Genomic DNA, 21,095 nt, shown 5'->3' on the forward strand with positions numbered 1-21,095 from the left:
GTTCATTTGTGTAGCTATAATTTGTTTATTTGTTGTTTTTTTTTAATGACTCCGACGCGGCGACGCGACGACAACGAAACATAGTCAGGAGGCGTAATCGTGATAACGACCGCAGTTGCAGAACAGTGGCGTAGGCTTGACTCATCACAGTCAGTACCTGACCCTGGACAATCTCAACCACAGACAATATAATACTTTAATGCTTTAATGGTTTATTCCATTGTCTGTGATCTCATCCAACTATTAGGTTACAAATGCGCCCTAACACTACCTCAAAACGACTTTTCGTTCTCAACTGGCCCTATATCAATGACCTGTGTTGTGTACAGCGAGGCATTTTGAGAAGGGGAAAACCGGCCGGAATGCTTTAGGTTTATCAATAACGAAGGTAAACCATCGATGTATAATAAATCTACATTATTATACATCGATAAGTTAAACAGTTATTATATCGAGTTATTATACATCGGTGAGGTAAACATGGTCATGGTCTGAGTTACACACCGGTAATCTTTGAGTGTTGACTCTTTCAAACTCATTGTAAACGTGACCGTTATTCGTTTTAAAAACACGTTTATATTACTTTGCAATTGCTCGAATTCGAGCAACATGTACACTAGTGCAAATTATTTTACTGCTTAACATTTTGAGGAAAGGGTAGGAGAATCTGGAGAATAACAAATCGTTCAAATCAAATTAAATCGTTTATAGAGCCAGAATTAACAATGCACTTCTCAATTGACTATACTCTCTCTACTGTACTTGTAATCTATTAGAAACTGTTTTTCTTTGTCACAGCTATTTTGAGAGAACGGCCGTGCGTAGAAACTCGGTAGAGTTGTCTAAAGAAAAGTCTTGGTCTGCAGATGAGCCATCAAAAGAGAAACATGGTGAATTCCCTTGGGGCTCTGCCCCAGTGGCCTTTGAATTCCCATCCCATGTTATTCTTATGGAGGAAAACAGGGGTTTTGTCACAACTAATTTGAGAGAACGGCTGGGCGTAAAAACTTGGTAGGGGTCTCCAAAGAAAGGTCTTGGTCTGTAGATGAGCCATCAAAAGAGGAACGAGGTAAATTCCCTTGGGGCTCTGTCCCAGAAGCCTTTAAAGTTGCCTCTTCAGATTTGTTTACATTACGGCCATATGCATAATTCCACACTACTTTTTAATGAAACAGCTGTTAATATTTAAATTGTAATTTATTGAATGTTTCAAAATGAAATACAGTATTTGCCATGGGTTTTTCTGATTTTAAAATGGATTTTCTCCTGCACCGTGTCATGTTTTGCAATATAATGTTCTATTACCAAATCAGTGGAAAGTCCTAATATCACAGTAACTCTTAAAATTATTTCTTTTGGAGTTAACTTATATCTATTGTATGGGTTGGTTTCTGCCTTTTAGCGAATTTCCCTACAGGGAAGTAGCTATTACCGTAGGTCTCATGGTAAGACTTAGGCCCGGGACCGATTTACTTTTTCATTTTGATGTCCCCAGAGGCCAAAAACACCATTCGTTCAAATTTTTATATATGTATATATATATATATATACATTATATATATATATATATATATATACATTATATATATAAGTTATATACTTATATATATTTATATACTTATATAAATATATACTTATATATATATATACTTATATATATTTAAATATATATAAGATTTATATATATAAATCTTATATATATATAAGATTTATATATATATGTGTCCGTGAACACGATAACTTGAGTAATTTTGATGAAATTTGGTTTGAAGTTGTAAGGCGGGATAAACTTGAATGAGTTCGCGATCCAGCATGATCGGACGAGTCGCAGTCAGATTGGCACCACGACAGATTGGCACCATGGTGTTTTAGCACCCGGCGTCACATTGGAACCTCGTTGACATGAGGCCATGAAATATCACCCCACGTCAGCTTGGCACCACGACAGATTGGCACCACCCCTTTCTAGAGGTTCCAATCTGTCGTGTACTGTTACGACTGATTGGCACCTCTGCGACCGCCGTCAGCTTGGCACCGCGACAGATTGGCACCACCCCTTTCTCCAGGTTCCAATCTGTCGTGTACTGTTACGACTGATTGGCACCTCTGCGGCCGCCGTCAGCTTGGCACCGCGACAGATTGGCACCACCCCTTTCTTGAATGAGGTTTGAAAATACAACAATGCAGTTTTCTGCGTGCAATATTGAGTGGAGCTGGAATATTAATCCAATCCTTCCCAATGAGTAGTTAAATCTCATTCACGAGGAACAGGTGTAGTATTGACTTTTAGATCAATAGTACACCTGTTCCTCGTGAATGAGATTTAACTACTTGCAGTATTCAAGTAGAGACGGTAAATGTACAAAAAAGATGGTAAGTGGTAACCATTTACCATCTTTTTTGTGTATTTACCGTCTTGTAACAGTATAATCGTAAATATATGTTTTTAATGTTATAAGACGTTTCTTTTATTTACTTTCCATCTAACTAACGTACATAAATTAAACGTTTTATTTTCATTTTAACTAAATCATAATATACAAAAATAAAATAAAACGTTAAAATGTAGTTCTTTAATTTTAAGTCAATCACTTCAACAGTCATTCTGTAGATTCTTGTGTAAACCATATTAATAATACCGCAAAGGGCAAACGTATCAAACTGTTACGACTTCCCGAAAAAAATAATCAAATTTTAAGTTCATTCTAAAAATATTTTAAGTTTTGGAACGGTCAGAGTGAGGCAGAGAATCTGTCAACTATCACTATTCGTCTTGTTTTCCGGGTCTGACTCCTATTGTTGGGGCGTACGTACATCCACGGAAACAAGAGACACTGACTCATAATAAATGTGTTCAGTATAAATATGTATCTTGTACAACTTTTGATGATTTACAAAAACAAATATCATTACGTTCTTAGTCATGATTTTTTGACATTTTACATTAAATTTCTAGCAAATCGGTTGACGTCTGCCTTGACAAGTAAATACTACAGGTAATGTAGTAAACATATTTTAATAACTAACAAACATACATGTTATTACGTTTTCTACAATGAGATTCTGTGAATTTTGATATAAAATTACAAACAAATCTGTTTACTTTTGCAAGTAACAACTAACTACTGATTGATGTTAACAAATCCGGACAGTTATTATTTCTTGTGAAATTATAATTATAGGTTAAAAATAAGAACAAATAATGTTGCTTTTTAAACAATTTTTGTTGTTTGGTTGGAATACTAGAATACTGGAGTGCGGCAAAAGGAAGTAAATGCAGCAATTAGCAACTGTCTGTACTATAATCATAATTTGTTAATTGTACAAACAATTGTAGTGATTTTATTTAACTAATCCTGATTAAAAAAATTGTATTTAACATTCTTTTATGGTTAACTAGCAGTCATACCCGTTCTTCGCAACGGGAAGAGAACGCTAAAGAGAATAATTATGTTCCATAGATTTGTCGTATGTAGATACACTTTTAGAGGTCCGAAAAGTATTAACTGATTAAAGTATCAAAATTGATTTCTTAAATTAATAACCTAAACATACCTCAGGAAAAAAATCCTACTTTGACAGTTCTCATTTTGTATCACAGTTTTTTGTTGCTGCTTGGTTAAAGTTAGCTGTTGTCATCAATTTAAACAATTAATAGTACTGCACCCTGTTGGTAAACCTTATATCTTTTTAATGTTATTTAATATCATAGAACCAACTTGTGTAGTTGAAACAGGTGGCAATAGTTATTTGTGCAACTAGTGAGAAAAGTGAGCAATTGACTCACTCGAGAGAAATCCTTACTCACGAGCCGTAGGCGAGTGAGGAATGGTTTCTCGAGTGAGGCAATTGCACTTTGCACTCGAGTTGCATATTATATTTTTCCTACAGTTACCATGAAACAAATAAATTGGCAAACAAACGTAACATATTTTTACACAGAAGTGATCTTTTAATATGACATTTAATGTGAAGTGACAAAAACAACAGTAGGCTACAACAGCTGACCAGCTGATTTACAGCCAGTGCTGCCAACGTATTTCGCGCACATACGACCTTGTCTGCATGTTGCGCTCACTATTTCGTCCCTTCACGTTGCAAATCTGGAGTGAGACAAAGTAATTAGAGTGAGACAATGTTAACATTGTCTCACTGATGAGTGAATTGGCCACTTTGCTTTATCAAATCAGTGAGAGAACATGAACATTGTTAGGTGACTGTAGGAAAAACTATTTTATTCCTGATTAACTATAGAAACTAGTGTACCTGTTGCTCGAATTCGAGCAATTGCGAAGCATTACAGTCGACTCACAAAGATTATGGAAATACTCACGATCTACACAACAGTTAGATATAATCAAAATCTTTTGTAAATGTCTTATCTTTTCTCAAAAAGCTGATCTTGTTTTTTTAGTGTTTTCTACAAATTTTTCCCTCTCATAGCCGCATTAGGTTGTCTATGATAACGATTATAAATGAAAAAAAACATTATTTATATTTCTTCTGCTTGGTTGTGTTCTATGACTTTTTCTATGTTTCCATTGTTTGCAAATCGGTTGTTTCAATGATTGCTCAAGAAATGTAGAGCAGTGTTAATTCAGTTTTATTTTTAGCCTATATCAAATTGTCCAGGATTTCTCGCTTTTTTCCATTGTAATAATTTCACCAACCCAAGTTTCGTCGACAGATGCAATACGCCAAAGAATATCACCAAGAAGTGGCAGACGATTTACAATCTCCAATTGGTATTTACAATCTCCAAGAAGTGGTAAAAAAAACAGAAACCAAGCCATACAACAGATATAAGTTAACCCCTTAAATTTTAAGAGTTACTGTGATATTAGGATTTTCCACTGATTTGGTAATAGAACATTATATTGCAAAACATGACGCGATGCAGAATAAAATCGATTTTAAAATCAGAAAAAACCCATTGCAAATACTGTACTTCATTTTGAAAAATTCAATAAATCACAATTTAAATATTAACAGCTGTTTCATTAAAAAGTAGTGTAGAATTATGCATATGGTAAACAAATTTGAAGAGGCAACTTTAAAGGCTTCTGGGGCAGAGCCCCAAGGGAATTTACCTCGTTCCTCTTTTGATGGCTCATCTATAGACCAAGACCTTTCTTTAGAGACCCCTACCAAGTTTCTACGCCCAGCCGTTCTCTTAAATTAGCTGGGACAAAAACCCAGTTTTCCTCCATAAGAATAACATGGGATGGGAATTCAAAGGCCACTGGGGCAGAGCCCCAAAGGAATTTACCACGTTCCTCTTTTGATGGCTCATCTACAGACCAAGACCTTTTTTTTAGACACCTCTACCGAGTTTCTACGCCCAGCCGTTCTCTCAATTTAGCTATGACAAAGAAAAACAGTTTCAAATTAATATATAGAATATTTCCTGCTCGTAAAAATTCAAACAAATCCCTTTTCGTAGGGAAGAAATCACAACTACTTCTTGAGTGCAAAAACCGCCAAACATCTGCAAGAAACTCGCCGAATGTGTAATGGCCCTTTTAGACTGATTTTTTCACTACGCTTTTGCTACCAGATAGCATGTTTATAGAATGATTTAACTTATTAAGCATTGTACTTTGAATCAGATGTGGCATTAGTGAATAAGGATTCTTTCATTTCGTACTTCGTGGAATATACCAAATATCACAGTCAGGGCCCACAGTAAAATATGTAACAATTGCTACTAAAGATTTTTGCGTAAGACGAACGTACTATTTGTGGTAATCAACAGCTTGAGCGAACAACTGTTAGTAAGAATAATGTTGCTACCTGGTTGCTACTTACTACTGCACTAAAAGAAAGAATCTTAACTTTTCACGTTAATTTTCGCGGTTTTAATAGCTTAATTGTTATTATACTTTTCCGATGAGCTCGGTTATCTACGGAGGCTTGATCAATTGGGGCTCAGATTATCGTGAGTCTGCATATGCTGTATTGGAGAAACCTAACCTCATGTTCAAATTTAATGTTAGAAAATTCATTATAACACGTACCATACCATATTAACTCAGTGTGTTACTTACAAAAAAAATTATTTCCATATTAAAGTTAATTAAAATCATTGAACCCCCTTTATTGACAGTACAGTGTACAGTACACTTAATACGAGTCCCGTATATCAATTCACTACTGACATAATGTGTGTGCAGCACATTTAATCTAAATCTGGCCTGATGGTTTACCGTAGCTATTATTTCCCTCGTGGTTCAATAACCTGGCTTTAAAGTCGGGGTGTCCTCCCCCCATAACAGGTAGACGGGCAATCCTAATCCCTTGTTGACAAACAACAGTGTCTTTGTTACGGGCGACCACCAGGGACTGCTGGCATCCTCACGCTATTCAAATTACGGGGATTTCTATATTTGAGTCTGCAAGTTATGTGGCATTTCCAACTGTCAATTTGGTCTTCAACATAAACGTTGACATTGACAAACGAGCGGACGTACAGAGAATTTGAGGAAGCCGGAAAACTCCACGCTGGGAGGGTTTCGAATATTTTTTCAAGCACCTTTTATAAGATGATCCTTTTTTGAAATAGGACAAGGCCATAAATAAAAACTAGCGTCAGTGCTGTGACCCTTGAGGCATTTAGGGATCGTTTTTTAATTAATGACAGTTCAGTTAACTACACCACACCATCTGTTTCTCAATCCTAATATTTGTAAAGTATGCCTACTGTTAGGACCAAGCCTTGCTCAGTAGTATTTTGATTTCGACTAGTTTTTGTTATTACTGTTGATCAAGATTCCTTAAATAAAGCGTAGGCCTACTAGGAAAACACATGCGAATTGTTAATGTTAACACGAAAAACAATTAATATAAAACGTATTTTATTGTTATGTTTACAGAAACATTGAGCGAACTGTACATTACAAACTAGATGACCCGGCGAACTTTGTACCCCATAAAAGTAAAAAAAAACCAAATCAACCGGCCACCTTTATAAGTCTTTTAAAAACAATCACAGACAACATAAAACCGCTGAAAATGACATTCAATTACATTACCTGTCAAATGTTTAATCAGCTGTTTCTAAAATATATTAAATTAATCTATGCATATGGTCAAAAACCATCATATTTTTCTTCATACGCATAACATACATATGTGGGGCTTAGTTCTAAATTTGGTACTGAACTGAAGATACATGTGTTAATCGGATTAAAGACGAATCCAACAAATCATAAATCATTAAAAAGATCCAGCCGGTCTCGAGTTACAAACTGTAACACGACATCATGGCATGTAGCCTATATCTAGATGCATACTAAGAAAGTGTTTAAAAGTACAGTATTTTCTCTCAAAGTCCTGATATGAGGCAGAAAATCCATCATAGCGACCACTTTCAATTTCCATAGCTATATATATCTTAATCCACGTAAATTTCACGCCTAAATAACCCCATTTCAGAAGATTTGCATATTCAGTGTAACCATACCTCGAGTTATACATTACCTGATTTTAGAGTTTTGGTTAGGGCAAGCCTACTTGCGTGCAACCGCATCTTGTTTAAAAAAAGGTAAATTAAGTAATAAATTACAGCATCTCAAATATATCACAATTTATCACTCTATAATGCATAAAAAATATCATTTCATTGAAATAATATTAGTTAACTGAATGATAAATTGTCATATCTTAGACAAGCTGTAACTTCTGAATGAAAAAAACCTTTTTTAACCAGGTTAACGCACACCCAACTTCCGAAAAATGACTGCAAGGTTTCATTCAATTGTGCCAAATACTTTAGTAGGTATCAGACGTTTTCCAAATTATAAACTTGAGTTTAATGGCATAATATTAAAAGCCTTGAGGAACTGTAACTTTGATTAGATGGACCATTTACGAAGCGGTTTGTGCTGTTAAAGTTAATGTTATTATCAACGTGTATGCATTAATTGACATTAATTGCATCAAGTATTGACAAGTTTCTGTTTTCAAACATCAGACTAGTAAGTAAAACGAACAGGTGGGCCTATTGAGGGCAGCGGTGCCAATCTGTCGTATACTGCTACGACTGATTGGCACCTCTGCGGCCACCGTCAGCTTGTCACCACGACAGATTGGCACCACTCATTTCTTGAGGTTCCAATCTGTCGTGTACTGTTACGACTGATTGGCACCTCTGCGGCAGCCGTCAGCTTGGCACCACGACAGATTGGCACCACCCCTTTCTCCAGGTTCCAATCTGTCGTGTACTGTTACGACTGATTGGCACCTCTAGGAGCGGTGCCAATCTGTCGCGGTGCCAATCTGACGTGGTGCCAATTAGACGCGTACCCGATCGGACCATGGGAACAGGATTTTATGGGGGGTTTTATGGGGTAAAAATTGGTTTTTCTCACTTTTGACCCTCAAAACACAAAATTTTCCAATTTTTCTCTAAACCTTCTTAAAGAGCTTAAAAAAACAAACAATTCAGTATATCAAAGTGTTTTTGTACGGCTATTGGTTACGGAGAAAACTAAAAAAAATTTAAATTTAAAATTCCCATGTTATTCTTATGGAGAATATTGTAAAATGTTGTAGTTTGTTTGTTTATGGATATCTTTTGATCAAACTTGGCAAATATATTCATTTTATAGCCTACTAAGCAATAATTATTTTACTTAAATATTCATTTTATACTAAGCAATAATTATTTTACTTAAAACACACTATTTATTAGTTTCCTTGTAGCAGCAAACCTAGGTACTCGTTAAACCTAATGTTATTTAAATAGATCAATTGAAAATCAATTCGGCCAAATGGAAATTCGCTTAGACGGCAGGTTTGCCGCGGCGGGGGTATATTTTACCACTTCTTGGAGATTGTACGTAGGTGATATTCGTTGGCATATTGCATCTGTAGACGAAACTTGGGTTGGTGTAATCATTAGAATGGAAAAGGGCGAGAAATCCTAGACAATTTGATATAGGCTAAAAATAAAACTGAATTAACTGTTCTACATTTCTTGAGCTATCATTGAAATAACCGATTTGCAAACAATGGAAACATAGAAAAAGTCATAGAACACAACCAAGTAGAAGAAATAGAAATAATGTGTTTTTTTTTTTTCATTTATAATCGTTATCATAGACAATTCAATGCGGCTATGAGAGGGAAATATTTGTAGAAAACACTAAAAAAACAAGATCAGCTTTTTGAAAAAATATAAGATATTTACAAAAGATTTTGATTATATCTAACTGTTGTTTAGATTGTGAATATTTCCATAATATTTGAGTAGCCTGTAATGCTTCGCAATTGCTTGAATTCGAGCAACAGGTACACTTGTCAATGTGTGAATTGGCCGCAAATCTCACTTCAAGGCTTTTTACATAGACTCAATATTGCTGTTTTAGCGAATTTCCCTACAGGGAAGTAGCTATTACCGTAGGTCTCATGGTAAGACTTAGGCCCGGGACCGATTTACTTTTTCATTTTGGTGTCTCCAGAGGCCAAAAACACCATTCGTTCAAATTTTTATATATGTATATATATATATATATATATATATATATATATATATATATATATATATATATGTGTCCGTGAACACGATAACTTGAGTAATTTTTATCCGATTTTGATGAAATTTGGTTTGAAGGTGTAAGGCAGGATAAACTTGAATGAGTTCGCGTTCCAGCATGATCGGACCATGGGAACAGGGTTTTATGGGGGGTTTTATGGGGTAAAAATTGGTTTTTCTCACTTTTGACCCTCAAAACACAAAATTTCCCAAATTTTCTCTAAACCTTCTTAAAGAGCTTTAAAAAACAAACAATTCAGTATATCAAAGGGTTTTTTACGGTTATTGGTTACGGAGAAAACTAAAAAAAATTGTAAATTTAAAATTCCCATGTTATTCTTATGGAGAATAACACTACTAGAGTTGCTTGTTGTAGTTTGCTTGTTTATGGATATCTTTTGATCAAACTTGGCAAATATATTCATTTTATACTAAGCAATAATTATTTTACTTAAAACACACACTTTATTATTTTCCTTGTAGCAGCAAACCTAGGTACTCGTTAAACCTAATGTTATTTAAATAGATCAATTTAAAATCAATTCAGCCAAATGGAAATTCGCTTAGACGTCAGGTTTGCTGCGGCGGGGGTATTTTGTAACATTATCGGAATGTTAAATTAAAATGCATACCGTATATGTGCATATAAAGGGTGTTCATTTGAAAACTTTCCATATCTGTTGTGTGCAAAGGTAAGGCTTTTTACCCTTGTTTGTTCTCATTTCCCCCTAATTTGGACATGCCAAATCCAATAAAATTATTTTCAATTCCGAAAAATGCCCCAAAAGGGCCCAATTTGGGGGGTAGGGGTGCTTTTTGAGAAATTTTCAAATGTAAACATGGGTTGTGTGATACATCAATTTAAAGGTCTAATCACCCCAACTATTTTGGTGCAATAAAAATTTAATTATCTTTAACCGTATTTACAGGGTGGGTCAAAATGTTTTAAAAAAGGACTTTGAAGTTAAGTACCGTATTACCCGAACTACTGAACGGAACAGCGCCAAATTTCTTTCCAAGCTTATTCTTGATTTACTCTTTAAGATAACTTGTAATAAGGGCATTTTCAGTGTTATTTTCTTTTTTTTTATCTCAAAGTTGAAGAATAAAAGAAAGCTGAAAACTCAAAATTCTTAAATAGCAAGGTATAGCAAATTTCATACCACGTGAAAGGTCCTTTTTTAACAAACATTTTACGTATTTAAGTTTTCTTTCTATCTCTTACCGTTTAAAAATTGCAGTAGAAAAAGTGAATTTTCCATAGTAATATTGTAACTAGTTTTCTAATAAAACAGCCAAAATTCGTCTCTAGACACATTTAATGGTGCATTAACTGAAGGAAACAATTCATAATTATTGATACCCTGATTGACAAACAAGTCATCACGTTTTACTTTGTGAAAAACAAGTCTTATAGCTGATGAGGACAACCTACATGTGGGCCGCTTTCTGTAGTACCATTGACTAGTCAATGGTAGTACTAATTTAAAAAAGTACTATTTTCTGTAGTATCTAATCGAATATGGTGTACACTTAAAAAAAAAAAACTTTAAGTCCCGATAAGACCGGGCTTGGGTTAATAGCCCGGGCTCATTCATAAACCCGGTTTGGTCGGGGTAACAAAAGAGCCCGTTCTGGTTGGGCTAGGATTTTACTTATTGGACAGAACAAAAGTGTTTCAGGATAACTGCAAAGTGTTTAACAATAAATATCCAGGTAAGACCTTAAGTCATAAAGCTGTAAATGATTTAGTTAAGAAATTTCTGAAACTGGCTCAGTTACCAATGAGAAAAGAACAGGATGAAGAGTCCAAGATGAACTGCCACAAGTAAAAGTAGTTGATCAATTTGTAATTAATCATAATACATCGTTGAGCAAAGTGCAATGTGTTTTGTTAGAAAACTAGTTACAATTTTACCATAGGAAATTCAGTTTTTCTACTGCAATTTTTAAACGGTAAGAGATAGAAAGAAAACTTAAATACGTAAAATGTTTGTTAAAAAAGGACCTTTCACGTGGTATGAAATTTGCTATACCTTGCTTTTTAAGAATTTTGAGTTTTCAGCTTTCTTTTATTCTTCAAATTTGAGATTTTTAAAAAATTAGAAAATAACATGGAAAATGCCCTTATTACAAGTTATCTTAAAGAGTAGATCAAGAATAAGCTTGGAAAGAAATTTGGCGCTGTTCCGTTCAGTAGTTCGGGTAATACGGTACTTAACTTCAAAGTCCTTTTTTAAAACATTTTGACCCACCCTGTAAATACGGTTAAAGATAATTAAAGTTTTATTGCACCAAAATAGTCGGGGTGATTAGACCTTTAAATTGATGTATCACACAACCCATGTTTACATTTGAAAATTTCTCAAAAAGCACCCCTACCCCCCAAATTGGGCCCTTTTGGGGTATTTTTCGAAATTGAAAATAATTTTATTGGATTTGGCATGTCCAAATTAGGGGGAAATGAGAACAAACAAGTGTTAAAAGCTTTACCTTTGCACACAACAGATATGGAAAGTTTTCTAATGAACACCCTGTATAGGCCTATAATAAGATTAAAACATATTTAGTCACGCAAAATTTGTTTATTTTTTTCATTAAAACTGCAATGAAATTTGTTTTTATCCGTGTAAACTTGCTGTTCAGAAATATACACAGTTTAACTGACTACCTACTCGATCCCCGTACTTAGGACGGGCTAACACCTTGTTAAAAATAAAGTCATGTTTGAATTATTAAATTTTCATTAAATAACTTTAATTATTTAAAATACCCCCGCTGCTGCAAACCTGCCGACTAAGCGAATATCCATTTATCTAAATTGATTTTCAATTGAATCTATTTAAATAACATTAGGCTTAACGAGTACTTAGGTTTGCTGCTACAGCGAGACAAATAAAGTGTGTTTTTTAGTAAATTATTAATAACTATAGTGTCCCTGTTGCTCGAATTCGAGCAATTGCTAAGTATTACAGGTGTTATTTTAAGATGAATAACAGTCATCATTTCTGATGATTTAAAAAGATTCGAGTCAAAGATTATGGAAATACTCAAGATGTAGGCCTACATAACAGATTATATCATTTTTTCTAGGCTCTCTCGCTTTTTTCCATTGTAATATTGACGCCAACCCAAATTCAAGTAGTAAATATTTCATTTCAAACAAGTCAGTAAATGTTTGTAGCAAACTTATTGACTGTTTACAATTAACATGTGTTCTTCTTCTCACTTTTAATTTCTGTCAACAGCTGGAGTTTCATAAACATTTTTGTTTCCCATGTTAATCTTATGGAGAAATACAAAACTTTAAAGGGCCCCAGGGTCTCACTCTCTAATTATTTACATAAAAAGAAACTTTCCTGCACAACTTCACGTTACGCTCTTTCCAATGACACCAAAAACATGTCAATCGGTTCAGTAGTTTCGGCAGAGTAATTGTCACAAAAAACCTGCTTGCGTATTAAATAAATACTAGAGGTCGTCCAGTGGTCAAAACTCGACCAAAAATATGTAATGTAGACTTCTCTATTTTCACCCCACACTGTAAATAAAACATGTGATTGGAGTTTCTTACATTTGTTTTGATTTTCTGTTTATATTTTGTTGTTATTTCGTCACCAGCATGGCAACCCATAAGATCCATGTTAATTTTTTCAAATTTTTAAACTCATTTTTTGTGCTTATCTTTGAGCCTATTTAAATTTATAAAGGGATTCTGCACACCTACAGGAAAATAGCTTTCCAACGGTATGCGTAGATTTTCCCTACGATTCACACGAGCTGAGAAAAAAGGTTTTAAAGAAACATGCTTGCCTATTAATATATAGATAGATAGATAGATAGATAGATAGATAGAATATAGATATATAGATTTGGTATAAAATAAATAAATTTGCCAAGTTTGATAAAAATATACTGCAATATAAACAAGCAAACTACCAAATTTTACAATATTCTCCATAAAAATAATATGGGAATTTTAAATTTACAATTTTTTGAATTTTCTCCGTTACCAATAACCGTCGAGTTCACGGACGTATATATATATATACATATACAAATTTGAACGAATAGTGTTTTTGGCCTCTGGAGACATAAAAATGAAAAAGTAAATCGGTCCCGGGCCTAGGTCTTACTGTGCCACCTAGCGTAATAGCTTCTTCCCTATAGAGAAATTCGCTAACAAATTGTTTGGAAATGAAGAATGAAGCAACAGTTAAAAATAGCAGTGAGTATAGCACATTACCTGACACCCTCCCCCACATCAAGGTCAAATTAAATAAATTCTAACCCCCTTATGGTTCAACAATAGAAAAGTTGGAAGCACTGTTGGTTTTTAAACTAAACCTGACCCAGATGTTCTCATTCATTTTGGGTTCTAAATTAAAAGTCTCAGCTATATATGTGAGTAAACATGTCTGGAGAACAATTTTTCTATTTTAATAAATCTCTGTACCAATTCATTCAACAGTAAATAAAACTATTGACAAATTTGGTTACCTGTGAAACTTAACAAGGATATCTGCATGGTCTGAGTTGACTTCTCGGAAGGTGAGGTTGGAGTCTCTGGACCACACTGCCAATGCCTGGTGGAGTTCCCGCCTCAACTGACCATGGTCCAGCTCAACATGGCGAGTTCTCAGGCTGAAGTCATACACATGAATATCAGTACAGTAGCTACATAGGCTTGAACCACCATTGCCACTTCAGTGAGGCAAGTTGTATGGTTGTTTTAAGCTGATGAGTACAGAATGAAGGAGTTAGATTGAAGGGAGATGACCTGCAAAACTTTGTTACTATAACTAAGATTAATTGTGTTTTAAGCCAAGACCATTTCACAAAGCCCAATTAACAAGAACTGCCATTTTCTTAACACGAGAACATGAGTCGTACATTTTGTACGTTTAAAAACTAGTTGAAAAAAGGAGTTAGAAGTCAAAGTTTTGATTCTATTTATCAAAAATAACATGCCATTATCGACTCCATAGTGTTCTCATACTTTTTTTAAGGATTATATTATCATAAACTATTCATCTAAACTATTATTTTCTTCAATATAAATTTAATACTTTCTTATTAAATGGCGACCATACAAAGTAGGTATTTTAAGCCAAGTATGAATGGAGAAGAGTGGCGCGATCTTGTAGTCTTGTTAGTGACTAAGGCGACATTCCTTAGACACAGCTGTTAATTAATAGCCCATACAGCTAATGGCAACTTAGGAACCTACAGTTTATAGTGGAATCCGAACCACATTTTTTGCCTTGGTATATAGGAATTGGTCTTTTTAACACGTAGAAATCTAAAGGACAAAAGGATCAACACTAATAATATATAAATACTAAGATTAAACATTGAGATTTTTGTTTGTTAAAATTGTTGGGATACTCCAATGCCAATGGGTTTTTGCACTAATGTGTATAGGGCTTTTACACTAAAACAGAAGATCCTACAGTATTCACAGGCTATGCCATAATAAGACTAATAAACGGTATCAACAATCTGATACATACTTTCTTCCATTTATTTTCTTAACAACCCTTATCATGGGTATGCTAGGAGTAACTATGATATTTTGTGAGCAAATCACAAAAGTTGCAATTACTTTAGAACCATAATTTTTACAACAATGGGGTCTATGATTTTGTTTAGAACTAAAAGTACTACAACATACTAAATTTTTAATTAAAATCAGTTGAGAGTTTATGTTTTTGTTTTTTAATATCCAATTTTCTTGTCAATTTATGGGTTTTTATCGTAAAACCATATACGTTGCAATAGCTTCTGAAACGTTATTTTTTAAGCAATAGGTGTTGTACCCTTTTAGCGAATTTCCTATATAGGGAATAAGCTATTAGACCACAGTACTCATGGTAAGACCTAGACCCGGGGACCGATTTACTTTTTAGTTTTAAGGTCCCTAGAGCCCAAAAACACCATCCGTTCTAATTCATATATACTTATATAATTTGTACAATTTATTTCCAAACCATTTTGTAGAGCTCAAAAAAACAAATAATTTAGTATATTGAAGCGTTGTTATGCGCCTTAATGGTTACGCAGAGAATTACAAATAGATGTAAATTTTAAAATAACATGTTATTCTTATGGAGAATAAATAAACTGTTGTAGTTTGCTTGTTTATGGACATATTTTGATTAAATTGGAAAATGCATTTTTTTAACTATTAACATTTTACAAAACAAAGACTTTTACCCTCTCTGTTGCAGCAAACCTAAGTACGGTACTAGTTAAACTAACGCTATTTAAATATAGGAAATAAATGTGATAATTTTAAGGAGATGTTCTAGTGTAAATCCAATCAGGCAAATGAAAATTCGCTTACTACATTAAACAAAAATGTTTGAACCGTTTTTTTTTTTGTAATTTGATTTTCAGTTGTTTTATTAAACCCTGCCGCAGCATACCTGCAAACTAAGCGAATGTCCATTTATCTGGCTGGATTTCGACTATAATATTCTCTAAAAATTGTCAGAATTACAGTATTTCCTATTTAAATAACATTTGCTGCTACAGGGAAGATATTGAGGTGTGTTTTTTTATTGCGAATGTTGATAGCATAGTATTAAATAAACAACATTTCCAAATTTGGTTAAAATATATCCTTAACCAAGCAAACTACCTACAACAGTTTATTTATTCTCCATAAGAATACCATGGGACTTTAAAATTTAAAAGGTTTTTAATTTTCTACGAAACCGTTGGTTATACAACAACGCTTCAATATACAAAATGATTTAATTTTTTAAGCTCTACAAAATGGTTTGGAGAGAAATTATGAAATTTTGTGTTTTTAGGCTCAAAAAAGTAAACCCCCCCTAAATCCCCATTCCCAGAGTCCGATTATGCTGGTTCGCGAACTCATTTGAATGAACTTAGGTTTACACGTTTGTACCAAATTTAATCAAAATTGGATAATTTTAGCTTGAGTTTTCACGCTAACGGACACACACACACATATTTTATATATATATATATATGTGTGTGTGTGTATGTGTGTGTGTGAATTTGAATGGATCGTTTTTTGGCCTCTGGGGACCTTAAAACGAAAGAGTAAATCGGTCCCAGGTTTCGGTCTTACCATGAGACCTACGATAATAGCTTATTCCCTATATGAGAAATTAGCTAAAAAAATAGGCCTACCATTTAAAATAAAAATTTTAAACAGTGAGAAAATACTGCAGTACCATGGTACCCATGTACCAAATGTGGACTGTACCGTAGCTCTGTAAACATCCGCACACACATATACAGACATTACATCAAAAACCACTTTTATAGGTTAAGGGGGCCCAAAAGGGATAAATCTACCCAAAAACTCAAACTCAACAGTTTTGACGAGAAAAAATACTTTCTCCATATCTACAACTCCTTATTTAATAGGATGTACATGTGAACTTCATGTACATGTTACAGTAAGAAAGCAAACATTTTCATGAAAGGAAAGAAAGTGAATTTAATCTGTTGGATATTATATGTTGCTAGATTTTCTTAGTATATCTTGAGGTAAATCAATCCTTCCTTAGTTATTGTTTTATATTAAATCACAGTTCTGTATATTTATTTTATTTGATAGATAGGCGAAAATTACGTATTATTAAATGTATTAAACTTGTTGAATCTGAAATGATCAAAATCAATAAAGTAGTGTGGTGTTTAAGGATGCTTAAGTCTTTTAGTCTATGCAAGGGGAGTTTTGAAGTTTTATTTTCATTACCAAATGGAAAGTTAATAGGAGACCACACCCTTCCCATATTGATTCCACTATTTTCACTGGTGTATTCTTTAAAATGTCCTTCCATTTCATCTTTTAGAAAAAATTCCTTTATAAATGCATGAATTTGTTGTTTGTTGAAAGTATTTTGGTGAGTGCAAAATATAAAATAAAATCCAAACAGTCAATAATATTTTAATTGAAAAAAAAACACATAACTACAAGTTTATATAACTTTACATCAAGGTATGACAAGTTTATTATAAACAGATATTTAAAAAAGTTGTATTTACATTGTAGGAATTTTAGTGATATTTAATAAGAGGGTTATGTTTTTAACAAATGGTAAGTAAGTAACATAGTTTTATTAAATTTTGCTGATCGTTTAACGTGAAACTTTTAAAGCCACAGTGTGATAATTACCACACTATAATATTTTAACACCCGCCCCAACTGCATCAGTGCCAACACCGCTCTAGGTAGTTCACAACCCCAACTGCATCAGTGCCAACACCGCTCTAGGTAGTTCACAACCCCAACTGCATCAGTGCCAACACCGCACTAGGTAGTTCACAACCCCAACTGCATCAGTGCCAACACCGCTCTAGGTAGTTCACAACCCCAACTGCATCAGTGCCAACACCGCTCTAGGTAGTTCACAACCCCAACTGCATAAGTGCCAACACCGCTCTAGGTAGTTCACAACCCCAACTGCATCAGTGCCAACACCGCTCTAGGTAGTTCACAACCCCAACTGCATAAGTGCCAACACCGCTCTAGGTAGTTCACAACCCCAACTGCATCAGTGCCAACACCACTCTAGGTAGTTCACAACCCCAACTGCATAAGTGCCAACACCGCACTAGGTAGTTCACAACCCCAACTGCATCAGTGCCAACACCGCACTAGGTAGTTCACAACCCCAACTGCATCAGTGCCAACACCGCTCTAGGTAGTTCACAACCCCAACTGCATCAGTGCCAACACCGCTCTAGGTAGTTCACAACCCCAACTGCATCAGTGCCAACACCGCTCTAGGTAGTTCACAACCCCAACTGCATCAGTGCCAACACCGCTCTAGGTAGTTCACAACCCCAACTGCATCAGTGCCAACACCGCTCTAGGTAGTTCACAACCCCAACTGCATCAGTGCCAACACCGCTCTAGGTAGTTCACAACCCCAACTGCATCAGTGCCAACACCGCTCTAGGTAGTTCACAACCCCAACTGCATCAGTGCCAACACCGCTCTAGGTAGTTCACAACCCCAACTGCATCAGTGCCAACACCGCTCTAGGTAGTTCACAACCCCAACTGCATCAGTGCCAACACCGCTCTAGGTAGTTCACAACCCCAACTGCATCAGTGCCAACACCGCTCTAGGTAGTTCACAACCCCAACTGCATCAGTGCCAACACCGCTCTAGGTAGTTCACAACCCCAACTGCATCAGTGCCAACACCGCTCTAGGTAGTTCACAACCCCAACTGCATCAGTGCCAACACCGCTCTAGGTAGTTCACAACCCCAACTGCATCAGTGCCAACACCGCACTAGGTAGTTCACAACCCCAACTGCATCAGTGCCAACACCGCTCTAGGTAGTTCACAACCCCAACTGCATCAGTGCCAACACCGCTCTAGGTAGTTCACAACCCCAACTGCATCAGTGCCAACACCGCTCTAGGTAGTTCACAACCCCAACTGCATCAGTGCCAACACCGCTCTAGGTAGTTCACAACCCCAACTGCATCAGTGCCAACACCGCTCTAGGTAGTTCACAACCCTAAGGAAAGAATTTGATCACACTAAGCGGTCAATTTTGATTCTATAATGAACATGAAGGATGAGTAACTATTTCATACAGCAGATTTAGAGAACAGCATTATCATCCATGTCCTCTTACCTTACCATTGCGAAGCATGAGCAGCTGGTAAAAATAATCTTAAAATACACTTAAAACAACAACACTTAAAATACAGTTTTTAAAATTATGGATACCTTGCAATTATTTGAAACTAATCCATATATAAATCCCAAAGTACCCATGAACTTTTGAGAAAACTAAAAGTCACATCCCCATAAACCATATACTTAACATGTTCGTCATGACGAGAAACCTTGCGCAAAACTATCCATTATTTCATAAATTGCCCTTTAAGGTCGTAATTGCTTTCTAAAGGGAACTTTCCATATACCTAATATTAAAAATACCTCAGCTGTACTTATAAGTTTGTTATTATTTCAATCTATTACCTTATTAAAATCTGGTGTAATTATTTGTTTGTATTACCGTACTGTATTCTGTTTTGTTTATTTTAGTTTAGTTTATTTTAGTCCTGTAATCCAGCTACTAGGAGGTTACGAATTGTGGATGTTTATAGGCATGCACTGTGGATGCGATACTCCCTGGTGTGGATTAACGTCCGCACGAGTGAGTACTACTACTGTCCGCAGTACTATCCTGAAAATTAGACCAATTCGTATATACAAAAATGTGATCTGGATTCCACTATAAACTGTAGGTCCCTTAATTGCCATTAGCTGTATGGGCTATTAATTAACAGCTGTGTCTAAGGAATAAGTCGGCCTTAGTCACTAACAACAACAAGATCGCGCCACTCATCCTACACTCATCTCCATTCATACTTGGCTTAAAATACCTACTTTGTATGGTCACCATTTCATTGAAAAGTATTAAAGTAAAGTAAACGTATTAAAGGGAACTTTCCATATACCTAATGCTAAAAATACTTCAGCTGTACTTATTTGTATGTAATTATTTCAATTTATTACCTTATTAAAATCAGGTGTGATTATTTGTTTGTGTTACTATATTCCACTTTGTTTATTTCAGCTTAACTTAATCGATCAATAGTTTTATCATTGACTAGGTTTTATTAATACTTATGAAGTCAATGGGATGAAGCCCCCTGGATTTCAAACAAATGTCATTTAAAATTGGGAATAGTCTTAAATTTTTAAGGAGATTTTTTAGTGAAACTCCACCCAGGTGGAGGTTCCTTTAATCTGCAGGTTTGTTGAGGCGGGGGTATTTCTAATTTTCTTCTAAGGGAATGTCTAAAACTCTGGTCCTGTAACATCATCATTAAGAAAGAGCTATCTTTCCTGAAATCATTATGAATTAATCATTGAGAAATAGCGATTGAGTCCAGAAACAATTACGGTATTCTCATGATCAACCAGCGATCTTTGGATTTTAACCTGGTCTCTTTATCATTGTCATTAATTATAATATGAAAACACAATGCAGCGTTGCAATCCATTCTGGTTTATATAAGACCGTTTGAAAATCTTGCATTTAAAATTATTAAAACTTTAGATACATGAAGATTGTAATTGTTTATTTAATACAACATTGTTATCAATTTCTTGAAATTACATGCACTAATATTGTGGCAAATTAATGGATAAAGAAAAAAACACTTATTTCTTTACAATATATTTTAAAATTAGCAAGCAGTAAATTTATATAAACATTATGCCTGTATAGAATTATTATTTTACGTCATAGGTTGAGTGATCTAATAATTTCTTGGATTAAGGGTACTTTCCTGTTAAAGGGAACATTCATTATTATCAATAATTGTTTTTTTTCGATATAGCCTATCGATATTTTTTATCCGATATATCAGTACTGTATTAACGAATTGAAACCTATCAGCTGGCAACTACGATAAATAAATATTGTTCAGTATCAGCATACAATTTAAAAAATTATACATATTGAAATAAAATAACTTTTCTAAACTAACTTAACTAACCAAACTAGATGCATCATTTCATTTCAAAATTCCATTTGATATTC

The 21,095-nt window shown here is 34.7% G+C and overlaps 1 protein-coding gene across 1 annotated transcript in view; it reads right to left on the reverse strand.

Annotated features, from left to right (window-relative positions):
- The window catches only part of LOC129004503 (matrix metalloproteinase-2-like), a 191,752-nt gene that overhangs the window by 12,941 nt on the left and 157,716 nt on the right, over positions 1 to 21,095 (reverse strand). Inside the window, exon 4 of the mRNA XM_054433114.1 lies at positions 14,036 to 14,179. Within this exon, the coding sequence (XP_054289089.1) occupies positions 14,036 to 14,179 (144 nt within the window). The remainder of the gene's footprint in view (positions 1 to 14,035; positions 14,180 to 21,095) is intronic.

This window comes from Macrosteles quadrilineatus, unplaced genomic scaffold (genome assembly GCF_028750875.1).
Source record: "Macrosteles quadrilineatus isolate MER2022 unplaced genomic scaffold, UCM_ALF_1.0 Scaffold_1__1_contigs__length_201487025, whole genome shotgun sequence".
NCBI lineage: Eukaryota > Metazoa > Arthropoda > Insecta > Hemiptera > Cicadellidae > Macrosteles > Macrosteles quadrilineatus.